Here is a 19,239-nt window from a genome sequence, read left to right as displayed (position 1 = left end):
AGCATCTTCCCACACAAGTCTCTTTGCAACGTCTGTCTCTGCACTGTCTCTCTCGCCCAGTAACTGACAGCTTCTCTACGAAGGTTGTGGATACTTTGCCTTTTAAGCATTTGAGCTTGCTCAGTGTTCTCTCTTATACATGCCCTTGAGTGGGTGGGATGTACATGTTGCCCTTTTAGCTATTGGGTTTCCCCAAAACCACCTCTAAAGGGCCCACGTGGGGTCCCTGACCATAGGTTTTGGATGATGGTTCTAGGCCATATTTAATTGCCAAGCAGTATCTTTGAAGCCGTTTGGAAGGCTGGCTCAGGAAACAGGTGGGTTCCAAACGGGGAAACTTGATTTAACCCAGTGATTTAAACCAGGCCCTTTCCCCTCTTCGTGTTCAAAATGGCCTAGACTGAAACCGAGCCGTGCTCAGAACCAGAGTGGAAGAAATCAGAGGGTTGGTTGGGGGGGGAGGGGCGTGAAAGAGGGAGGGCAGGTGGGGGTTCAGGATGACTTCAGCATCTTGGTGGTTATGGAGTTGGCTCCTCGGATGCGCGTGTCGTTCGTGTCAACCTGAGGAGAGCAAGAATATGATTAATGCCTGGGAGTGGGGTGGGGGAGATAATATTCTCCTTCAACTAAATAAATTAATTCAACTCTCGTCTGAGGCCCAAGTAACACATCGCATGCAAACTGTGTACCACAGTCTGATAGCAACTTTTAAATAAGGGGTGGAAGGCCTTTAAAACCTCAACGTGGGAAAAACCTGAAGTGCGGCAGTGTGGGGAAAGGTTGAGCACGGCCGGCTCACAACCACTACCCACGATCACATATACGTTGGAGAGGGATTCTCCTCATGTTAACATGTCTTCATTTATGTGCCTTACTTTGTTTTCACCTGTGCCTGCAAGAGCATTAGAAATCAAAGCGCCTCTGAGCCTAAGCAGAGTGCCCTCTACAGCATTTGTTTTCGCTGGCCTCCATACATTGAATCAGCAAAGTGATCCCTTGCTGGCATAAGGGGTGTGCGAGTCCTGGAAGAACTGAATCAATGAAACTATCTTCCCTATGCCTTCATACAACACTTAAAAGAAATCTTGTCGTACTAAGATCTAGAAGACTCAGGTTCGAATTCCCAGTCTGCCATGGAAGTTTGCTGGCCTTGGGACAGCACATACTCTCAGCCTAACCTACCTTGCAGAGTTGTTGTGAGGATAAAATGGAGGAGAACAGAAAGATCTATGCCACTTTGGGTCCCCACCAGGGAGAAAAGGGGGGTATAAAAGAAGTTAAATAAATAAACTAATTGTATTTTTTTCAGACTTGGCAGCAGTTTCTAATTGCTCCAATGTGGGTGGAGTTACCCCTTTTCCTCTACTCTACAGTCTTCTGAAATTTTTTAAGGGGAAGGTTCCTGGAAATGAAGTGAAGTGAAGTAACAGAGACCCCTGCTGGGGGTAAAAAAGAATGCATTGGGAAAAGCATTTACTTTGAGGCCACATTAGACACGAGTTTGGGAAATCTCTGATCATGCAGACCTTGGGTTCATGGCAAGGATTTTTGAAGAGATAAACTGCAGCTGTGTGGAAGGGGACGATTTGGATGGAGACCACAGTGGGGGAAGGAAGGTTTAATACTCCCCCCTACCACCATGCACACACACAATTTTCTCAGTCACAGCCAACTAGAGAAAATTTGTGGTAGGGTATGAGCTTTCGTGAGTCACAGCTCACTTCTTCAGATGCAGCTAGAATGTGAGTCCATCTGTCTTATATCTTGGAGAGAGGAGTGATTTCAAGAACCGAAGGAAAATAGGTGAACGACAATAACAGGTAAATGACAATAGCAGGTGTGATTTCTCCACACCTACTACCCCTCCGCATAACCCACCCAATCATGCCCGCTGTTGTCATTCACCGGCGATTGTCATTCGGCATCTGAAATCACTCCCCTCTCCAAGATATAAGGACAGAAGGACTCACATTCTAGCTGTGGCTGAAGAAGTAAGCTGTGGCTCACAAAAGCTCATCCCCTACCACAAATTTTGTCAGTCTTATAGGTGCCACTGGACTCTTTTCTACTGGTACTGACAGACTAACACGGCTACCCATCTTGAGCCAACAAGAGAAGCAGTTTGCTTCGCTGAGGCTGAGGGCCAACACACCAGGGTGATCGTCAAGCACTTGCCTTTTCCACAATGAGGTCCATCTGTTTGTTTTGGATGTCAATCTCATTGCCGATATCTACGGCCATGTTGCGCAGATTGCCCAGTAAGCTGTCCACATAGTTCATGTTCTGCTCCATCTCCTCTTCTGCGTCATCTTTTGTGATCCTGAATAACAGAAGACATGTCACACTAGGGGGAAGAAGTGGCCGAGGAGAGGTTCCTTCCTCAAACAGGATTAGAATTCTCATATTTAGAAAACAAACTGCGCTTGAGCAACTTTTGTGCACTGTGAGAATTAAGTTCATATGTTTTTAAAGGAGCCTGTGAATCCAAAGCAGCCACTCAGAAAGAAGGCTGTGTCTACAGGCCCCTTTTTATGTGCCCAGGTTAGTCCCCACTTTGGGGTCAGGAAGGAATTTTCTTCCAGGCCAAACTGGCCAGGGATCCTGGAGGTTTTTTGCCTTCCTTTGGCCATAGAGTGGGGGGGGGGGAGAGCTGTGAATTTTCCACATTTTGCAGGGGGGGGACTAGATGAGCCTTGGGGTCCCTTCCAGCCCTATGATTCTATGTGTTACTGCTGCATCTTTATTGTCAGTTTCCACAAGGATAGCTGGAGTCCTCCACTTTTTGCATCATGCACAATTTTTTCATTTGGTTACTCTTCACGCCGAGACACAGTAGGGATGCTGGCTGTTGTATCTCTACATGTTCCACTCTTCGAGGTTTGCTTCCTTTGAATCAGAAGGCAAACCTGGAACAGTGACCCAGGCAGAGGCACAGGCTGCTTAATTCTTAAGCTCTCCCTCCTTAAAAGTAAATTCTTACAGCTTACAAGTGAAGTTCATGTCCCATATTTAATCTGGAAACTCTCCCATCAGAGCTTTATTGCGGGAGCATATTGCCTGTCCGACTGTGGCTTGCTTTCCTGCTCCCCCCCTCCCAGGTCTGGTTCAAGGGGGCGATAGCAAAACTCCCCATAAATACAGGGCAAGAGAAGAAGTCCCACCATTCCCTCTTCCACATACAAGTCACTTATTACCTGTGAATGAAAGGACCGCTCATGACCATCTGATTTCCATCGGCCACCATACAGGGCTGTCGGGACACCACGTTGTCTTGGCTGTTGCCAGACGCTGTCTTATAAGGCTCCAGGGCTTTTATGCTCTTTAGCCTAAGTTTCAAAAGCAAAGCCAACTGAGTCAGAAGTTCTACGATATTACACCTCTGTGTTAGAAAAAGACGCAGTCTTGAGGGACGGAGGGGGGAACCATTAAGGACTGCTGCAGAATTCAGACAAATCCTTACGGGTCACGTCTGTTGTTTAACAACTAGGAATGACCAATGAGTAAGAACTCCATGGACAAGAGCACACTGCCACGGAGTGCCAGATGCCGCCTGCCGGAGAGAGAATCTGGACCATTTTTTTTCCGAAGTAAAGATTTTATTTAAAAATAAAAGATAGGACAATAGAAAGTGCATAGAAATGTATGCAAGCACTACATTTGAATCTAATATAAGCTAATAGAAATATATATTCAGAATGTAAAACAGCACAGCTAAATTATATAATAACTCTCATCCCCTCTTCTTAGTTGCTTTTACCCAAACTTTGATGTCAATAATTTTTAATCAGTGATTTCTCCTGTGTTTTATCTTTGTAGCATAATTACCTTAATTTATTTTAGTCTTAACCTAAGTAATCAAAGAAATCTTTCCATTTTTTCCAAAATTCTGCTGTTGGTCTATTGTGCATGAGAGAATCTGGACTACGTGGACCCTTCTGGGTTTGAGCTGCCAGAACTTACTTGGCACACGGGCAGACAAAAAGCCCGCAGCACTTGGCCATGTCCGAAAGATTTTTCTCCGCCTGCTTCATATTTTGATTAATTTGGTCTAAGCCTTCCTCAATCCGGTCCAGTTGCTCTGAGCAGAAAGCAATGGGAGAAAGTCAAATGAAACCCTCGGCCCCGTGCCCAAAGGAAGAAAGAATCAGCCTAGGTTAGACTGACACACTTTAACAACACTTTTTTGTTCTCACAAGTCATTCTCAGGTTGTTGTGAGGATAACATGGGGAAGGGGAAACCTTGCCCAAGGGTCCTCGGAGGAAAAGCCGGATAAGAATGATAACTAGACAGATCAGCGCATGGTAGCAGAATGAGGTTTAGAAGGGGTAAGAACGGACTGTGGCCACGCCACTCAAATAGCAAGCTACTACAGGAGAGAAAAGGGGCTGGCCTAGAACTTCTCCCCTTGGTGTGTTTACTTTCTGTTTGTGGAGAGGTTTTTCACAATGGTCCCAACCACCCTCCTTCTGAAACATCATAGTCCACTCTACCGCATTGTGGGAGTTTAATACTTAATACTTAGATCAACAGGGTTTAGCAGAAATGCGCATCGGAATGAATGAGAACAGACACACACTCCAGTTTAGCTCTGCAAAAATGCTTTACTACATAAAGGATAAAAATAAGGTTACATTGGTAGAAAATAAGAAACTAGCTGACTACATCTTTGCCAGTAGAAGGAAGTCCCAAGACTGGCAACGAGCAGGACAAAGAGCAATAAAACTTCAGTATATATCTTCACTTAATTGCACCCCCCCCCCGCCCATAAACAGGTTGCCCAACAGAGAATCCTAACTCTACCTCATTAAGCTTAAAGACTCCCCTTTCCCTGGCAGGAATCCTTACTCCGAGGCCTAAGTGGTTACATGCAATTAAGTTTACTAACTAATTAACACAAACAATTTAACTCTTTCATGACTGAAACGTAAACACTTGCTAAATCCCAACACTCCTGCCCATGTGCATAGAACCATACAGCTATAATAATATATAATAATATGTAGTGGGTATTCATTCCCAAGTAGAAATTTCCAACTGTGTTAGTGATTGGAAATATGAAAAGAAAAGGGGCTCAATTCTTCTCGCTCTGCCACCTTCCCCACGCTGGCACTTACCTCCCTGCTCATCCAGCATGACCAAGGTCCGAATCCCGGCATCTTTGGTCTGTTCAAGCGGAGGGGGGAAAGGAAATAATGGAGAAGCACAGAAATAATTCCTGAGGAAAGAAAGGGCTCCTTGGGTTTGCCATTAATTCCAAATGAATATTCAGCAATAGCTTTGTCATGTCAGACCCAGGCAGAAACAGGCTAAACGAGGGTCACCAGTAGAGATGGGCACGAACCAGGAAAATTCCGAACCATGCAGTTCGTGGTTCATCACGTTTCATGAACCGTGAACTTTCACGAACTTGCCCTGGTTCATGAACCGGTTCGTTCGGTTTGTGAAAATGTCACTTCTAGGTCAGCAAAAGGTCTGCAGAGAGCCCATCCTCCCCACTGCCTAGGAAACTGATTGATCAGTGCCAGGCTGTCTGCAGTGATGAACCGAAATACGAACCAGACGAACCGGGCTAAAATTTGTCAAGGTTAGTGAGAAATGAGCTCCCACGAACTGCCAGTTTGCAAACCACGAATCAGCCCTGTTCGTGACGAACTTCAGTTCGTATTTCTGTTTCTGTTCGCCTCTAGTCACCACTCACCACCCTCTACCCAAGTCCAGAGGCCAACCCTGGGATAAAATCCATTCCTGGGTTTCCTCTCTTTGTCACATGATACAGTGACCAAGAAATACAAACTGAGGCTGGACCATACGGATAAAGGGAGAGCAGGCCTAGCAGCGAGCACTGGCCAGCCCTTATGAAAATCCATCCATGCATTTGCTCTCCCACTTCAGCCCACATACATGCGCATTCCTTAGCATTCCTTACCTCCTCCACCAGATGTACCATCCGTCTGGTGCTGTCCAAAGACTACAGTGGGGAGTGTGGTAGACGGAGAGCCAGGATGGAGAAGGTCAGAAGGAAAATACACACACAATATGGTTACCAAAGGTACAGTTACGCTGCATGGCCTGAATCCCAAAGCACCTCCTCACAGACAATGTAGAACTCCAAGATTCTTAGCTGGAGAGGGGAGGGTGGCTTTTCCAGAGCTTCCTAGTTAGCCCTTTGCCAAGGAATTCAGACGGGGCCAACCCTAAATACCTGCATTTTGCTCATATTCGCAGTCCAGACTTAGATGAAAACCAGCAACACCTTGCAACTCGGGCTAAATGCCTCAGCACCAGCCCACTGAGCCAATCAGGTGTTGCTGACTTAGAATGAATGGTTTAATCTCAGGCTGCCCACTCTTTGGCCAGAGCATTGCTCATTCTGTCCTGCCAACAAAGCACAGCACATGTGAGTCTGAACTGAGACCTGGAGAGCAGCAGTCAGGCAAAGATGTTTTTTGGCACCCCGAGCCAAGCAGGTGCGCAGCCAAGGAGTTGGGGGAGGGGGTGGCACAAGTCTATGATTAAACCCTTCACTTCCAGCTTGTCCCATCCCTCTCCTTTCTAGTCTTCTCAAAGGGAAAAAACAGGGAGCCACCTACTAAAGCTTCAGACCCTGTTGTAGCTGAATGCAGGGAGGGAGAACTGAACTGCTCAAGGCAAGATGTAGACAGCTGCAAGCTTCCCAGGAGGTCCCAGATTAGGTTGGGAATGAGCTAGGATCACCATTCACTCTACATGAAGCTTTCCCCTTTGAAAAGTCAACGCTTCTCAGATCTGCTTGGATTCCTAGGGTCTGCCCATCCAGGCTTCTGAAACCCAGGAGACAGGCAGTGCTGTGTAGTAGTTAGGTTATAGGAACAAGTAGACCTGGGGTTCCCACTCTCCAATCAAGTGACTCCAACAAATAACCTAATCTACCTCACAGAGTTATTGTGAAGATAAAAACAACAACAACATCCCATTTATAAACTGCCCTTCATGACAACACCCACTCAGAGCAGTTTACAAAGTGTGTTATTATTATCCTCACAACAATCACCCTGTGAGATGGACGGGGCTGAGAGAGCTCTGAGAGAGCTGTGACTGACCCAAGGTCCCCCAGCTGGCTTCAAGCAGAGGAGTGGGGAATCAAACCTGGTTCTTCAGATTAGAGTCCTGCCGCTCTTTAACCACTACACCAAACTGGCTTTCTCAAATGTTGGCGGGTACAGGTGCTACTTGAAACTCCTTGCCGAAAAGGTGCAATGAAAATCTAGTAATAGTGAAAGACCAGGGGGCTTCGCCTCTGGCCCCTGGCTGTTTTCTCAGAGTGGTTTTATGGGGACCAGGGATGTGCACTGGGCACTGCTCTGTCCCCTACCTCATTGGTGACCTGGCTGATGCGACTCTGAAGCGCTTCCCGTTCGGATTCTGCCATGCCGTTGGCTGCCATCTTGGGGTCCTAAAGAAGGATTCCGAAGGGGGCAATTTCCCACGCCAGGGCCTCCTAAGAAAACAAGAGGGCTTGTTGAGAAGGAGGCATCAGGGTGACGTTTTGTTGAGACTATCCAGAAGTTGAATTCTGCAGTCCCATAGAAACAAAACCTTCACCACCTGACTACGAACTACACCTCAGCCCCTATATACATGCACCACCTTCCCCGCCCACTTCACACCTCCAGTGAAGCAGACCCTTGAAGTGAGAGCCCAACAAGAGAGGCGCCTTCAGGATGCCACAGAGGTCCTTGTGGTTCGCCACCGAAAGCACGTCGCTCACCCCGAGGGTCTTTGCTTTTGTGTTGCTCTTGTAATTAAAATTCCTCATGAGGAGGAATCAAACACGGGGTGGACAAGCCTGCCATAACGCCAGCCCCCTCGCCTGAGATACAAGCCGGCACCTAATAATTATTGCGCTTGCAAAATGCAGCTGTTGGTACTGAAAAACACCACCCACCGTTCCAGGACCTTTCTGTGCTCCTACCTTTTGTTGATGTACTGTGCTTGAAAAATTAAGGTGGGTGAAAATAGGTTGCTCTTCTATGTTTTTATTCCTCAAGTTGGGGAGAGGGGCAAGAAAAGGCAAACCTCTTTCTTGGGGCGGACAGCCAAAAGAGAGAGAAAAAGGTGGGTTGTGTTGGGATAAAAGCGGTGGAGGGATTATTAGGAAATTGGCTGAGAACAAAACACCAGCTTCTCCAGAGATACAAAGGAGATCTCAAAGGCAGCCAAAGAGAGAGCGGAAAGAGCACCTAAAATTAACAAAGGGCTGGAGCCTCTTCCCAGCAAGCAAAGATTCGAACTCGCAGGGGCTTTTAACTTAGAAGAAAGGTGGGGCGTGGCAGAGAGAGAACTTTACCCAGAGATTAATCATTTATTTAGAACTGTACAGGTTGAGCCAAGGGAAGAAGGCAAGCTACATCCCCACACAACCTCCATCCAGGAACGTTGCCTCCTTGAAATAGTTTCATGCCATTCTTCCAAGCTCTTCCTGGAAGAAGCACATTCTCTCATTCTGGCCCATCCTCGAATGGCAAGAACTGGTCCTTTCCTGTCCCAGGCAGGGAATGTGTGACATTTCTATGCCTCAGAGGCACCAGCTGTAAATCAAAGGGCTGGCAAGACACAATTGCCAACCTATTGGCAAGCTTCATCGTCAAAGGCCAAAGGTTATTAACCAAAAGCCTGCAAGTCCCAACGGGGAAATCACATCTAATGTTTTGGAATGATCAGGGAATCCCTTTCTTGGTAGCTGCATAGCAGAGGTGGAGTATGACATTGTAAAAGCCTGATTCAGCTCAGGACCACAGAACGGGAGGGGGGTCCTACCTCCCCCCTGCACCACTTGCCCATACCAAAACTGCCCCGGGGGGGGGGGAGTTATTTGCCTCATTTTCAAGCCATGCATGCGACTGTATGAACTAGAGAGAGCAGAAAAAGGGATTTCAGTATTACAACAACAACATTCAATTTATATACCGCCATTCAGGACAACTTAACACCCACTCAGAGCGGTTTACAAAGTGTGTTGTTGTTATCCTCACAACAGCCACCCTGTGTGGTGGGTGGGGCTGAGAGAGCTCTGAGAAAGCTGTGATTCACCTACGGTCACCCAGCTGGCTTCAAGCAGAGGAGTGGGGAATCAAACCCGGTTCTCCAGATTAGAGTCCTGCCTCTCTTAACCACTACACTGCGTGCATATGCATAGGAGAAAGAGACACAGAGAGAACAATAGAGTGGGAAAGCGCACATACAACAAGGTTTCAAGGCCCATTTTTAGTTATGTGCAAGATTAAGGTGGGGGGAGGAGCCTTTGCTGTGGTTACGTTTTGTACCATACAATAAAGGACAGTGTTTTGTTTCAGCAAAGGGATTTGTGGATTTGTGCCTCTGACCTGGTGCTTTGGCTTATATTTCCAGTGTGGATAAGAAGCATCACTGAGGGTGCAGAGCTCCCGAGCTGTCCAGTAGAGTGCCCTCAGCCCTGATCTGATCTGGAGCATCGGAAGGGGAATGAGGACCCCCCCCCCCCCGCAAACAGCACCCCAGAGTATGATGACAAGATTTTGCTTTCCAGCCCATGCGGGACTGCGGGATGGAGCGCTGGCAGAGTCTTTTCGTGCCCACAAAGTGGATTGCAATGCATCACAAGGGCCTTTGCTCCGCTAAATGCAGGGCAGGCCAATCTGGCCTAAGTTTGCCTGGGTGATTCACCCCCCCCCCTCCAACATGAGCCATTTACTCTCTTCGCTTCTCTCTCGGGGAGGGAGAGATCTAACTGCATTAAGCGGCGGGAGAGCCTGCCGATGCATTAAGGGGGGGGAGTGCACAACGCCGTAAATATAATGAACACAAAGTTCTCTGCCTACGTCATCTCCTGCTACAAGAACCTTTCAGATCTGTTTGGCATCAAAAGCAGAGATGAGGATGCCATCATCTCTCTCTCTCTCTCTCTCTCCCCCTTCCCCCACCTGTTCCCTGTGGGGAGCAATCGGAAATTGCAGCAAGCAGAGCTGAGGCTGCCAACTTCAAATCCAGTCCCTGCTTCCCGGTCTTTAACAGCAGAGTGATGGGCAAGCAGGTGAGCAGAAGGGAGGGAACGGGCTGTCTCCCCCCTCCCCCCCGCCCCCACAGCTTCATCTGGTCTTGTCTGCGCATGAAACGGCTGAGAAAGGCGCAAAAGCGGACCAGGATTTTATTCTCTGGTCATTTGGCAACTCTCTTCGTTCAAAATCGGCCCAGTTCTGCCCTTGCAACCCAGCCGATTGCTCACAGCGGTGGCAGCATTTGGGGGCACCAACGAAACGGCGTGTGGCCCAAGAGGAGCGCTCGAGGATTCTTGCAACAGGTGCGGCTTGAGGTGCATCACTTTGTGTGAAGGTGAGCATCCTCAGCAACATCGCAAAGGATCCTGGAGCATCTCTTTTGAATCACACCAAACAGCTGCTCCAGGAAAGCAAACAAATCTCCTCCTGACAGGTGGCCCCTCCGGCACAGGGCAACGGAAGGAACAGCCTGCCGCGTCTTTAGCAATGTGCAAGGCCAGAAATGCACACACTGAGCATGCCCCGCAGACACCGGGGGGGGGGGTCGGGGCACCCTCTCTAGCAGCAACAAAACATCTCTTTCCCTTCCTAGCCAGGAAGACCACTGCTGGCCAAGCAGAGCCGGTTCTCTGTCCAAGCAGCCCAGCCAAGCCCCTGAGTCTCTGGCAGCACCACTGGGGCTTGGATGGCACCCAGCGTGCCCAGCCAACTACCTGGCTCCCTCCCCACAACACACACACAAAGTTTTGTTTGCCAGCACCGCAGCATCTTCCCAGGTGGATGCTGGCTTTTCTTTCTGGCACTCCAGTCTGGCAGAAGTGATAAAACCGTCAGAGGCAGGGATCAGAAAAGGGAGCAGGGAGCACACAGCCCACAGCTTTACCCACAGGGCAGCTGGGCCAGACTGGAGCACTGAAACGGCTCAGGCGCAGGCTGAGGCAAGCGGGCCCCTGTGGCTTTGGCAGCCCCACTGGGGTTTGGCTCTACTTGCTCTTGGCTGCCACAGGCCTTCCAGGCAGGGCACCGGTCCACCGAGAGCATCCCCAGCACGTTAAAAGGACCACATTGCTCCTGGAGACAGCTCAGCTGTTGCACAAGCACCACTTCTTGGCCGTATTGGGAGGGGGATAACAATGAATCAGCATCAGAGCCCAGAAGAGTTCCCTCCACCCACAACACATTCTACAATGCTGAAAGAGATCCCAGAGTGCAGTCCCCGGATCAGGCAGTGCCCCACCACGGCTTGGAAGAAGAGGTTTTCCTTGGCCCACCCACTAAGCCTTCCAAACAGACCTGGGGGAGATCAGCCCAGCCCACACACTCATCTTCTACTGCGTCTTGCCTCCAGCCTCCACAGCTATTTCTGTGTCTTAGATTATAAGCACAAAATTGCCAACTTTACATTCTGCAGCAGCCATCTCTGCAAATAAAAGGGGAGGGGGGCTAATTTACCTCTCACTTGTTATCCAACTTCGCATGGTAACAAAACCGTGAGGTGTTTTGTACCTGTTGAACTAAATGCTGCCTTTGGTGAATTCAGCAAGAGGTCTCTCTGTTGTTCATGGCAATGAAGGTAAAGCCGGAGGGACAGGTAAGAGCTGAGGCGCTTGATCAGGAAGATCTTTCAAGAGCCCCTCCATATACTTAACATGTTCTTTGCAAGAGGTCGGCTGCAAGTTGTGTACGACGAGCATGCACAATCAAAGCAGTCTACCACAAGCAAGCTCCAAACCAACTTTGAAAAATAAAGGCGATCTGAATATTCTACCTGGAATTTACAAGTATGGGGCAGAACTGTATGGGTACAGGGAGCTTAAGGAAAGAGTTCCTTGGCAGAGGGGAGGTGGCAGCTTCTCATCTTAAAATAAGAAATTACTCGAGGGTGCTGGATCTAGGGCAAAAGACTTCAGCTGCCCTAGATCTCATCCTTCCAGTGGGGCTAATCTTGGGAAATTGTTTGGCATAAATGCATGTATCCTGCAAACACTGATTCCAAGGATTCTGCCCCAGGTGCTCAACAAATATTCAAAATGATACCATTAAGGCAGATTACTGGGACGAAAGGACTGACTTCTGGCTTCCCCTTCTTGTTTGTCATTCATCCAGGAAGAGATGCTGCCAAGCTTGTTCTATACTTTGACCCAGAAGAACCACCCCTCAAAGCTTCTCCTAGATCTAAGCAGATACTCCTAACTGGCGCTCTCATGGAATGCCTTCAATATCCAGCCATCTTAAAAGCCTCCGGGTCTCCCCCCCCTCCCGCTTTAAACCCCATGCATGTCAGCATCTCCCACCACCCAGCCCCACTGCAAGAGAGAAAGAGAGGAGAAGAAGAAAACTTTATACTTCCACAGTAACAATTCTCCCCCAGGCAAATAAACAACAGGTCGTTGGATCTGATTCATAAAGAAATGGCACTTCCAGCAAACTCTCAACAACAAAACACTGAAGTGTCTTCAATCTTCAGTAAAAGGCAGAGATGCTGAGAATTAGATTGCAATTCGTTTTTTTAAAAAAAACAAAGCATTAACTTTGAGCGTTGAAAGCTTGGCTCAGAATTTCAGCCATTGGATGTGATGGATGTAAACATTCCCCACTTAGACTTCCTCTAGAACCCCCCAAGCCCCCTTGGCATCCACTGCTAAGAAGTCCAGCAGTCCCTTACAGACAGTCCACCCCCCAGAGGGGCCGTCTCCCCCTTTTACCTGCTCCTTCTTCACTCCCAGACAATCTCTCTTCTCGCTCTCTCATCAGCAACAGCCAGTGCTCAGGCAGGGTGGGAGCCACTCCTTCGCAGCAAGGGGTACAGACAGTGCTGGCTCCACCCTCTGGAGTCCCTTCATTGGGCAGGAAGCCTGAAGGGCAGTGCCAAATGTTTGCTCATTGGCTGCCAAGCTGAAGAAAGGGGCAGGGCAAGTTGGAAAAGCCTTGGGCTGGTACCCACCCTCCCTCCAGGGGATGCTGTTACCAGGGGCAACCTTCTCCCACTGACGTTCACTGGGGAAGATGGAGAAGGCAACTTGGCACAGCATCCTGGGCAACTCAGTGCCTGGCAGAATGGAACTGCGAGCACCAGGGAGTTTTGGGCATCCTTGGGCATTTAGGCAACATGAGCTTGGCATGCACTGGCATAATAACTCGGTGAACTGGAGCACCCTGGCAGCAGATCAACCTGACAGACATGGCACGTCCTGGACATTTTGGGATTCCAGAGCATACCCGTAACCTGACACCGTAACCCAGGCAACTTGGACATCTGTGTAACCGGGGCAACTAGAAGATCTTGGTAACCTGGGCAACTGGGATGCCTGAGTAGCCAGGGCATCTTTGGAAACTGGGCAATGCAGCTGCTCACCTTGGTCCCGGATAATGCTAGCGTGGTAAAGATCTTGTGTGCAGTGGAAGGGGTGGGAATCAAGGTCTTGCCTCCACAACACTCAGACTGTAGGGAAGAGTACCTTCATCTCAGAAACAGACTCAAAGCCTTGTAGAATCGAGGGATTTGAAGAGTCCAAAATCTCATCCAGTCCTCCATTGCCTGACCTTCCCTTCTCTCACCACATTATTTACAGAATCGAGATTCTGGACCACTCTCTGATTCAAGGTGCAGAACAGGCCTGGCCTTCTAAATGGGATCCACACAGCCAATTTTTACAGCTGGCTCGAGCAAGCAAGCCAAGTCATGCTTGGAATAGAAACACAGCCATCTGATTCACAAGCCAACACCATGTCACTGCCCCTGTCACCTGGAAGGAAAACTCTCGCGGAGAAGCAAACGCTTGCAAGATTCTATGATTCTAAGGGGGAAAAATCACTTGTGTTGGCGCAGCAAAAAGCTTTCCTCTTCCTGACCCCAATGCAAACTCCAAACAGATCTTGTACAAAAAGGAGCCTGTGTTATTTGGTTAGGCTGCGCATCTTGAAGGAGTCAAAAACATCTGTGAAAGGTAAATGGAGGTCATATTCCATACGGAATTCGCTTGCCAAACACTGCCTTAGAACAAATTCCAGAGGTGCTACTGCTGAAAGAGGAAAAGAATCTTGTAGCATCTTAAGGACTAGCAGATTTATAGTAGCCAGGGCTTTTTTTCAGATGGAACGTGGTGGAACGGAGTTCCAGCACCTCTTGGAAATAGTCACATGGCCAGTGGCTCCGCCCCCTGATCTCCAGACAGAGGGGAGTTGAGATTGCCCTCTGTGCAGAGGGCAATCTCAACTCCCCTCTGTCTGAAGATCAGGGGGCGGGGCCACCGGCCATGTGACCACTTTCGCTGAGGGTGATTTAAACTTTAAAAAACTCCCCCCTTGTTCCAACTGACCAAAAGTGACGTCATTGTGCAGTCCTGGGAGCATGCGCACACTTTGAGTGCACGCATGTGGTACCAAGGGCACCACTTCCCGCCAGGACTTGCCCCCTGTGCTGGCAACCCACTGAGTTCCACCACCTCTTTTCCCAGAAAAAAGCCCTGATAGTAGCACAAACGTTTGTGGAGCCAAGCCTGTTTCATCCCATACAGGATGCATTATACAGACGCTCGTCTGCCAACTTGTGGGAATGTGTCATTAATGTGATTAAGAGGGACTTCGTTCCTAAAGATGCAGTCCTATGGTGAGCAACTCCAGTTTAAGCCCCTTGATTTCAACGAACTTGGACTGGAGTAACCCTGAATAGGACTGAATTATAAATCTGTTCACATTTAAGGTGCCAACTGTCTCCCTCTCCCGCCCTGTGCAACTTTTCTCTTAGATCTAACTTCACAACACAACTCCTTTCTAAAGCGACTGGCCCTGATGGACAGCTCATAGAAGACTTGAATCCAGAACCTGTCTTATTACAAAACAAACAGAGGATAAAATTATCTTCTTTATTCCTTGGCTGGAGCACTATAAACTGATAAATTATCTTCGGAGCCATCCATAACTTTATGCTTGGCTGTGTTTCCCAGCAGTGCCCCTTCTCCTCTACTGCCCCTTAGGATCTCCGCCTGGCTTCCCAAATCCTTTAACCAGAAGGTTCCTTAGAGTGAAGTAAAGCCACAGAGACGCCTGCAGGCTGGTAAAGAAACAGCCACAGAAGGCACCAGGAAATTCATTTCCTGTACTTGGTTCTGTTAGTGGGGAAGAAAGAACAGCTCAGAGGAGAGAGGGCTTCGTCCGTGATGATGCACAAATTTTTCAAATTCCTGAAGCAATATTGCAAGGCACCCTTAATTAGCCCAATGTATTCAAGGTGCAGAAAGCCACTTGGATGCAGAATTTTGGCTGCTGCGATGCAAAGTGAGTTTGTTTCATTGCACGCTTCCCCCCACCCACACAAGCGGCTCCTTTAGCTGCTCCACTATGTGGTCTGTATCTCACGAGGATCCCAGTCCCTGCTTGCCATTACTGTCATTCTGGGCAGGCCATATACCTCACACACACCATTCATGTCTCTCTCTACCATCACATTATCTTTCGTTACTCTGAATGAGAAAAATAGCAAAGAGTCCAGTAGCACCTTTAAGACTAACCAACTTTATTGTAGCATAATCTTTCCAGAACCACAGCTCTCAGATGCATCTGATTAAGAGAGCTGTGGTTCTCAAAAGCTTACGCTACAATAAAGTTGGTTAGTCTTAAAGGTGCTACTGGACTCTTTACTATTTTGCAACTACAGACAAACATGGCTAACTCCTCTGGATGAATGAGAAAAGACACACATCAGGAAAAAGGACTAAAAGAGATTCCGAGCTGTGGTTTCACCTATCACCAGAATCTCTGCATTCTTTGCTTTTTGAGTACAAATATTCATAGAATCGTAGGGTTGGAAGGGACCTCTAGGGTCATCTAGTCCAACCCCCCCTGCACAATGCAGGAGATTCACAACTATCTCCCCTCCCCACACCCGCAGTGACACCTGCTCCATGCCCAGAAGATGGCAAAACACCAGCAGGATCCCTGGCCAAACTGGCCTGGGGAAAGTTGCTTCCTGACCCCCAGGGTGGCAATCAGCCTTACCCTGGGCATGTAAGAAGGGGTCAGGTGAACTAAGCACTGATGTAGCCCTTCCTGCCCTCTCTCTCGTGATCTGCCCAGGTTCACAGAATCAGCATTGCTGTCAGGTGGCCATCTAGCCTCTGCTTAAAAATCTCCATAGAAGGAGAGCCCACCCACAAAGGAGGAATCCCATTGCCTCTCTGCATGCTGTGTGGCCTCTAACCCATGGAAGGCAGAAGACTGAATCCAGGGCTATATTGCAGAATGAACATGAAGCAAGAAAACACCTTCCAATTTAACACAGGCTGCAAGCCTGAGCCAATTCCCTTTGGAGAGGATCATGTGTACCAAGAATCCCGAATTTGCACACGTTCACACTACACAAAAATGACATTTGGCAACTCAGGCTAATTAGCACAACAGAAGCCCACTGGGCCAATCTGGGGCTACTGACTTAGACCAAGTTGTTTAATCTCACACCACCCACTCTTTGGCCAGAGACTTGCTCATTTTGTCCTGCCAACAAAGCACAGCACATGCGAGTTTGCACTGAGACCCGGAGAGCAGCAATTAGCCAAAGACATTTGCTGGCACCCCAAGCCAAGCAGGTGTGCGGCAAAGGGGGTGGGTGGGACACAGGCCTGTGATTAAGCCCTTCACCCCAGCTTGGCCCATCCCTCTCCATTCTCTTCTTCTCAAAGGGCAAGAATAGGGGACCACCTGCTAAAGCTTCAGAGCTTGATGTAACTGAAAGCAAGGAGGGGGGACAGAACTGCCCAGCAAGGCAAGACCCAAACTTTGTTCCCAGGAGGCTCAAGCGTTGGTCAGCTAGGAGTCTAGGCTCGTAGGGAACCATCTCCTATTCAAGCCACCTCCTCTTACCCTGGAAATCCAATTGGTCTTTAAGGTGTTGGACCCAAATCTGGTTTGTGCGTTCATCATTGATCTTGCATCAAGGGGGGGAAAGTGGCAACGCCAGACTCCATTTGCATATTTCATTGCAGGAATGTTTTCAAACCATTTCCATCATGTCCCTGCCCCTCCCATCTGTCATGGATCGGATTGCCAGCCTCCAGGTGGTGGCTGGAGATCTCCTGGAATTACAGCTGATCTCTAGCAGATAGAAATCAGTTCCGCTGGAGAAAATGGCTCCTTTGGAGGGTGGGCCTCTATGGTTTTATAACCCTGTTGAAGCCCCTCCCCAAATCCCACCCTCTCCAGGCTCCACCCTCCCAAATCTCCAGGAATTTCCCATCCCTGAGCTGGCAACCCTAGTCACGGGAGGGGCAGGGACATGAGATACCCCTCTGCTGACCATGAAAAAGCCTTGTCACAGTGCCGGCTCCTAAGAGGTCAGCAGGCAGGGCCCACATCTAAACGGCATCTTTGCAGCCACATCTCTAAATGAAAGATGAAATTCTCGGGCTGTTGAATTCTGCAGTCCCATAGAGGCAAAGCATTCACCACCCCATTCCGATTACACCTGAATCCACGTGTGTGTGTGTGTGGGGGGCTCATCAGGCGAAGCAGACCCTTGCAGTGGAAACGCAACAAGCGAGGCCGCCTTCAGGACGCCACAGATGTCTTCGTGCTTTGCCACCAGAAGCACGTCGCTCACCCCAAGGGTCTTTGCTCTTGTGTTGCTCTTGTGAATTAATATTCTTGCTGAGGAGAGATCAAACACGGGGTGGACAGGCCCTGCCATAACTCCAGCCCCCTCGGCTGCAATACAAGTCGGCACCTACTAATTACGAGGCTTACAAAATGCAGCTGTTGGTGCCGAAAAACACCACCCACCATTCCAGGACCTTTCTGCGCTCCTACCTTTTGTTGATGTACTGGGCCTGAAAAATTAAGATGCATGAAAATAGATTGCTGTTCTGTTTTTCTTCCTTAAGTAGGGGAGCAGGAGGGGGTGGGGGGTAAGAAAGAGGAGAAATTGCAGACCTCTTTCTCACAGCTGACAGCCCAAAGGCAGCGGAAAGAGAAAAAGGTAGGCTGTGTTGGGATAAAAGTGACAGAGGGATTACTAGGAAATTGGCTGAGAACAGAACGCCAACTTTTTCGAAGATACAAAGGAGATCTCGGAGGCAGCCAAAGAAAGAGAAGAAAGGGCAGCTAAAATTAACAAAGGGCTGGAGCATCTTTCCAGCAAAGATTCAAACTTGTGGGAGTTTTAATTTAGAAGAAAGGGGATGTGTGGCAGAGATATTACTTTACCTGGAGATTAATCGTTTATTTAGAAATGTACAGGCCGAGCAGGTGGAAGAAGGCAGGCTACATTCCCAAGCAGTCTCCCTCCAGGATCTCATCCTCTTTGAAAGAGAACTGGCACAGACCTGGGAGAGTTGGCTGCACTTGACTCACACACACACACACACAAACCTTCCACAGGGATCCCCCAGTTTAAGATCTAGAGGAGTTAGCCGTCTAAGTCTGTAGTTGCAAAATAGTAAAGACTCCAGTAGCACCTTTAAGACTCACCAGCTTTAGTGTAGCATAAGCTTTTGAGAATCACAGCACTCTTCATCAGATGCGTCGTCATCTTTTGAGAACCACAGCTCTCTTCATCAGATGTGTTGTCAGCTTTTGAGAACCACAGCTCTCTTTGTCAGATCTGACGAAGACAGCTGTGGTTCTCAAAAGCTAATGCTACAATGAAGTTGGTTAGTCTTAAAGGTGCTACTGGACTCTTTACGATTTTGCCCCAAGTTTAAGGCACTGTGGAACCCCGCTACAAAAGATCCACCCAGTTCCATTGTGACTCAGTTTCCCCATTGATCCTTTGGGTTGACAAAACGAATCACAGCTAAAAGCCTGGCCAGAACCAGGGTGAGAGATTGGCCGAAGCTTGCCAATGATTGTGAGTCAGCCACCGGACATGAGTCACTTACTCGCTGGATCTCAGTTTCCCCTTTGTCAATGGGGTGTTGTGCCCTCTCATGAATCACCGTTGATTTCTCCCGGCAAAAAGCAGAGCAGCAAATTTGGCAAAGCTTCCGACATGATTCATCCTCTTGAGCCATTTTCTGTCTCTGATGGGTGGGGGGGGGGGCAGCCAAACTGAGGCTGGAAGATAAAGAACGTGCCATTCTCCCTGGAGTCAGATCTCGCCACAATAACCTTTCAAACCCATTTGCAGTCAAATGTAAGGGCTATATGCTACTTGCTACTCTGGTCTTCCCAGGGCTTTTTTCCAGCAGGGACACGGGGGAACGGAGTTCCAGCACCTCTTGAAAATGGTCACAT

The 19,239-nt window shown here is 48.6% G+C and overlaps 1 protein-coding gene across 1 annotated transcript; it reads right to left on the bottom strand.

The window, feature by feature from the left end:
- Nucleotides 1-492: 492 nt before the first annotated feature.
- Nucleotides 493-7,424, bottom strand: LOC129343003 (synaptosomal-associated protein 25-like). Its single transcript, XM_054998963.1, has 7 exons — nucleotides 7,353-7,424; nucleotides 5,928-5,969; nucleotides 5,116-5,164; nucleotides 3,961-4,078; nucleotides 3,195-3,326; nucleotides 2,176-2,320; nucleotides 493-561 (listed from the first exon to the last, which is right to left on the bottom strand). The coding sequence occupies exons 1-7, from the start codon at nucleotides 7,422-7,424 to the stop codon at nucleotides 493-495; spliced, it is 627 nt and encodes a 208-aa protein (XP_054854938.1).
- Between the last annotated feature and the right edge of the window lie 11,815 nt (nucleotides 7,425-19,239).

Source organism: Eublepharis macularius, chromosome 15, assembly GCF_028583425.1.
Source record: "Eublepharis macularius isolate TG4126 chromosome 15, MPM_Emac_v1.0, whole genome shotgun sequence".
In the NCBI taxonomy this organism is placed as follows: domain Eukaryota; kingdom Metazoa; phylum Chordata; class Lepidosauria; order Squamata; family Eublepharidae; genus Eublepharis; species Eublepharis macularius.
This window is presented reverse-complemented; position numbering and strand designations above follow the sequence as displayed.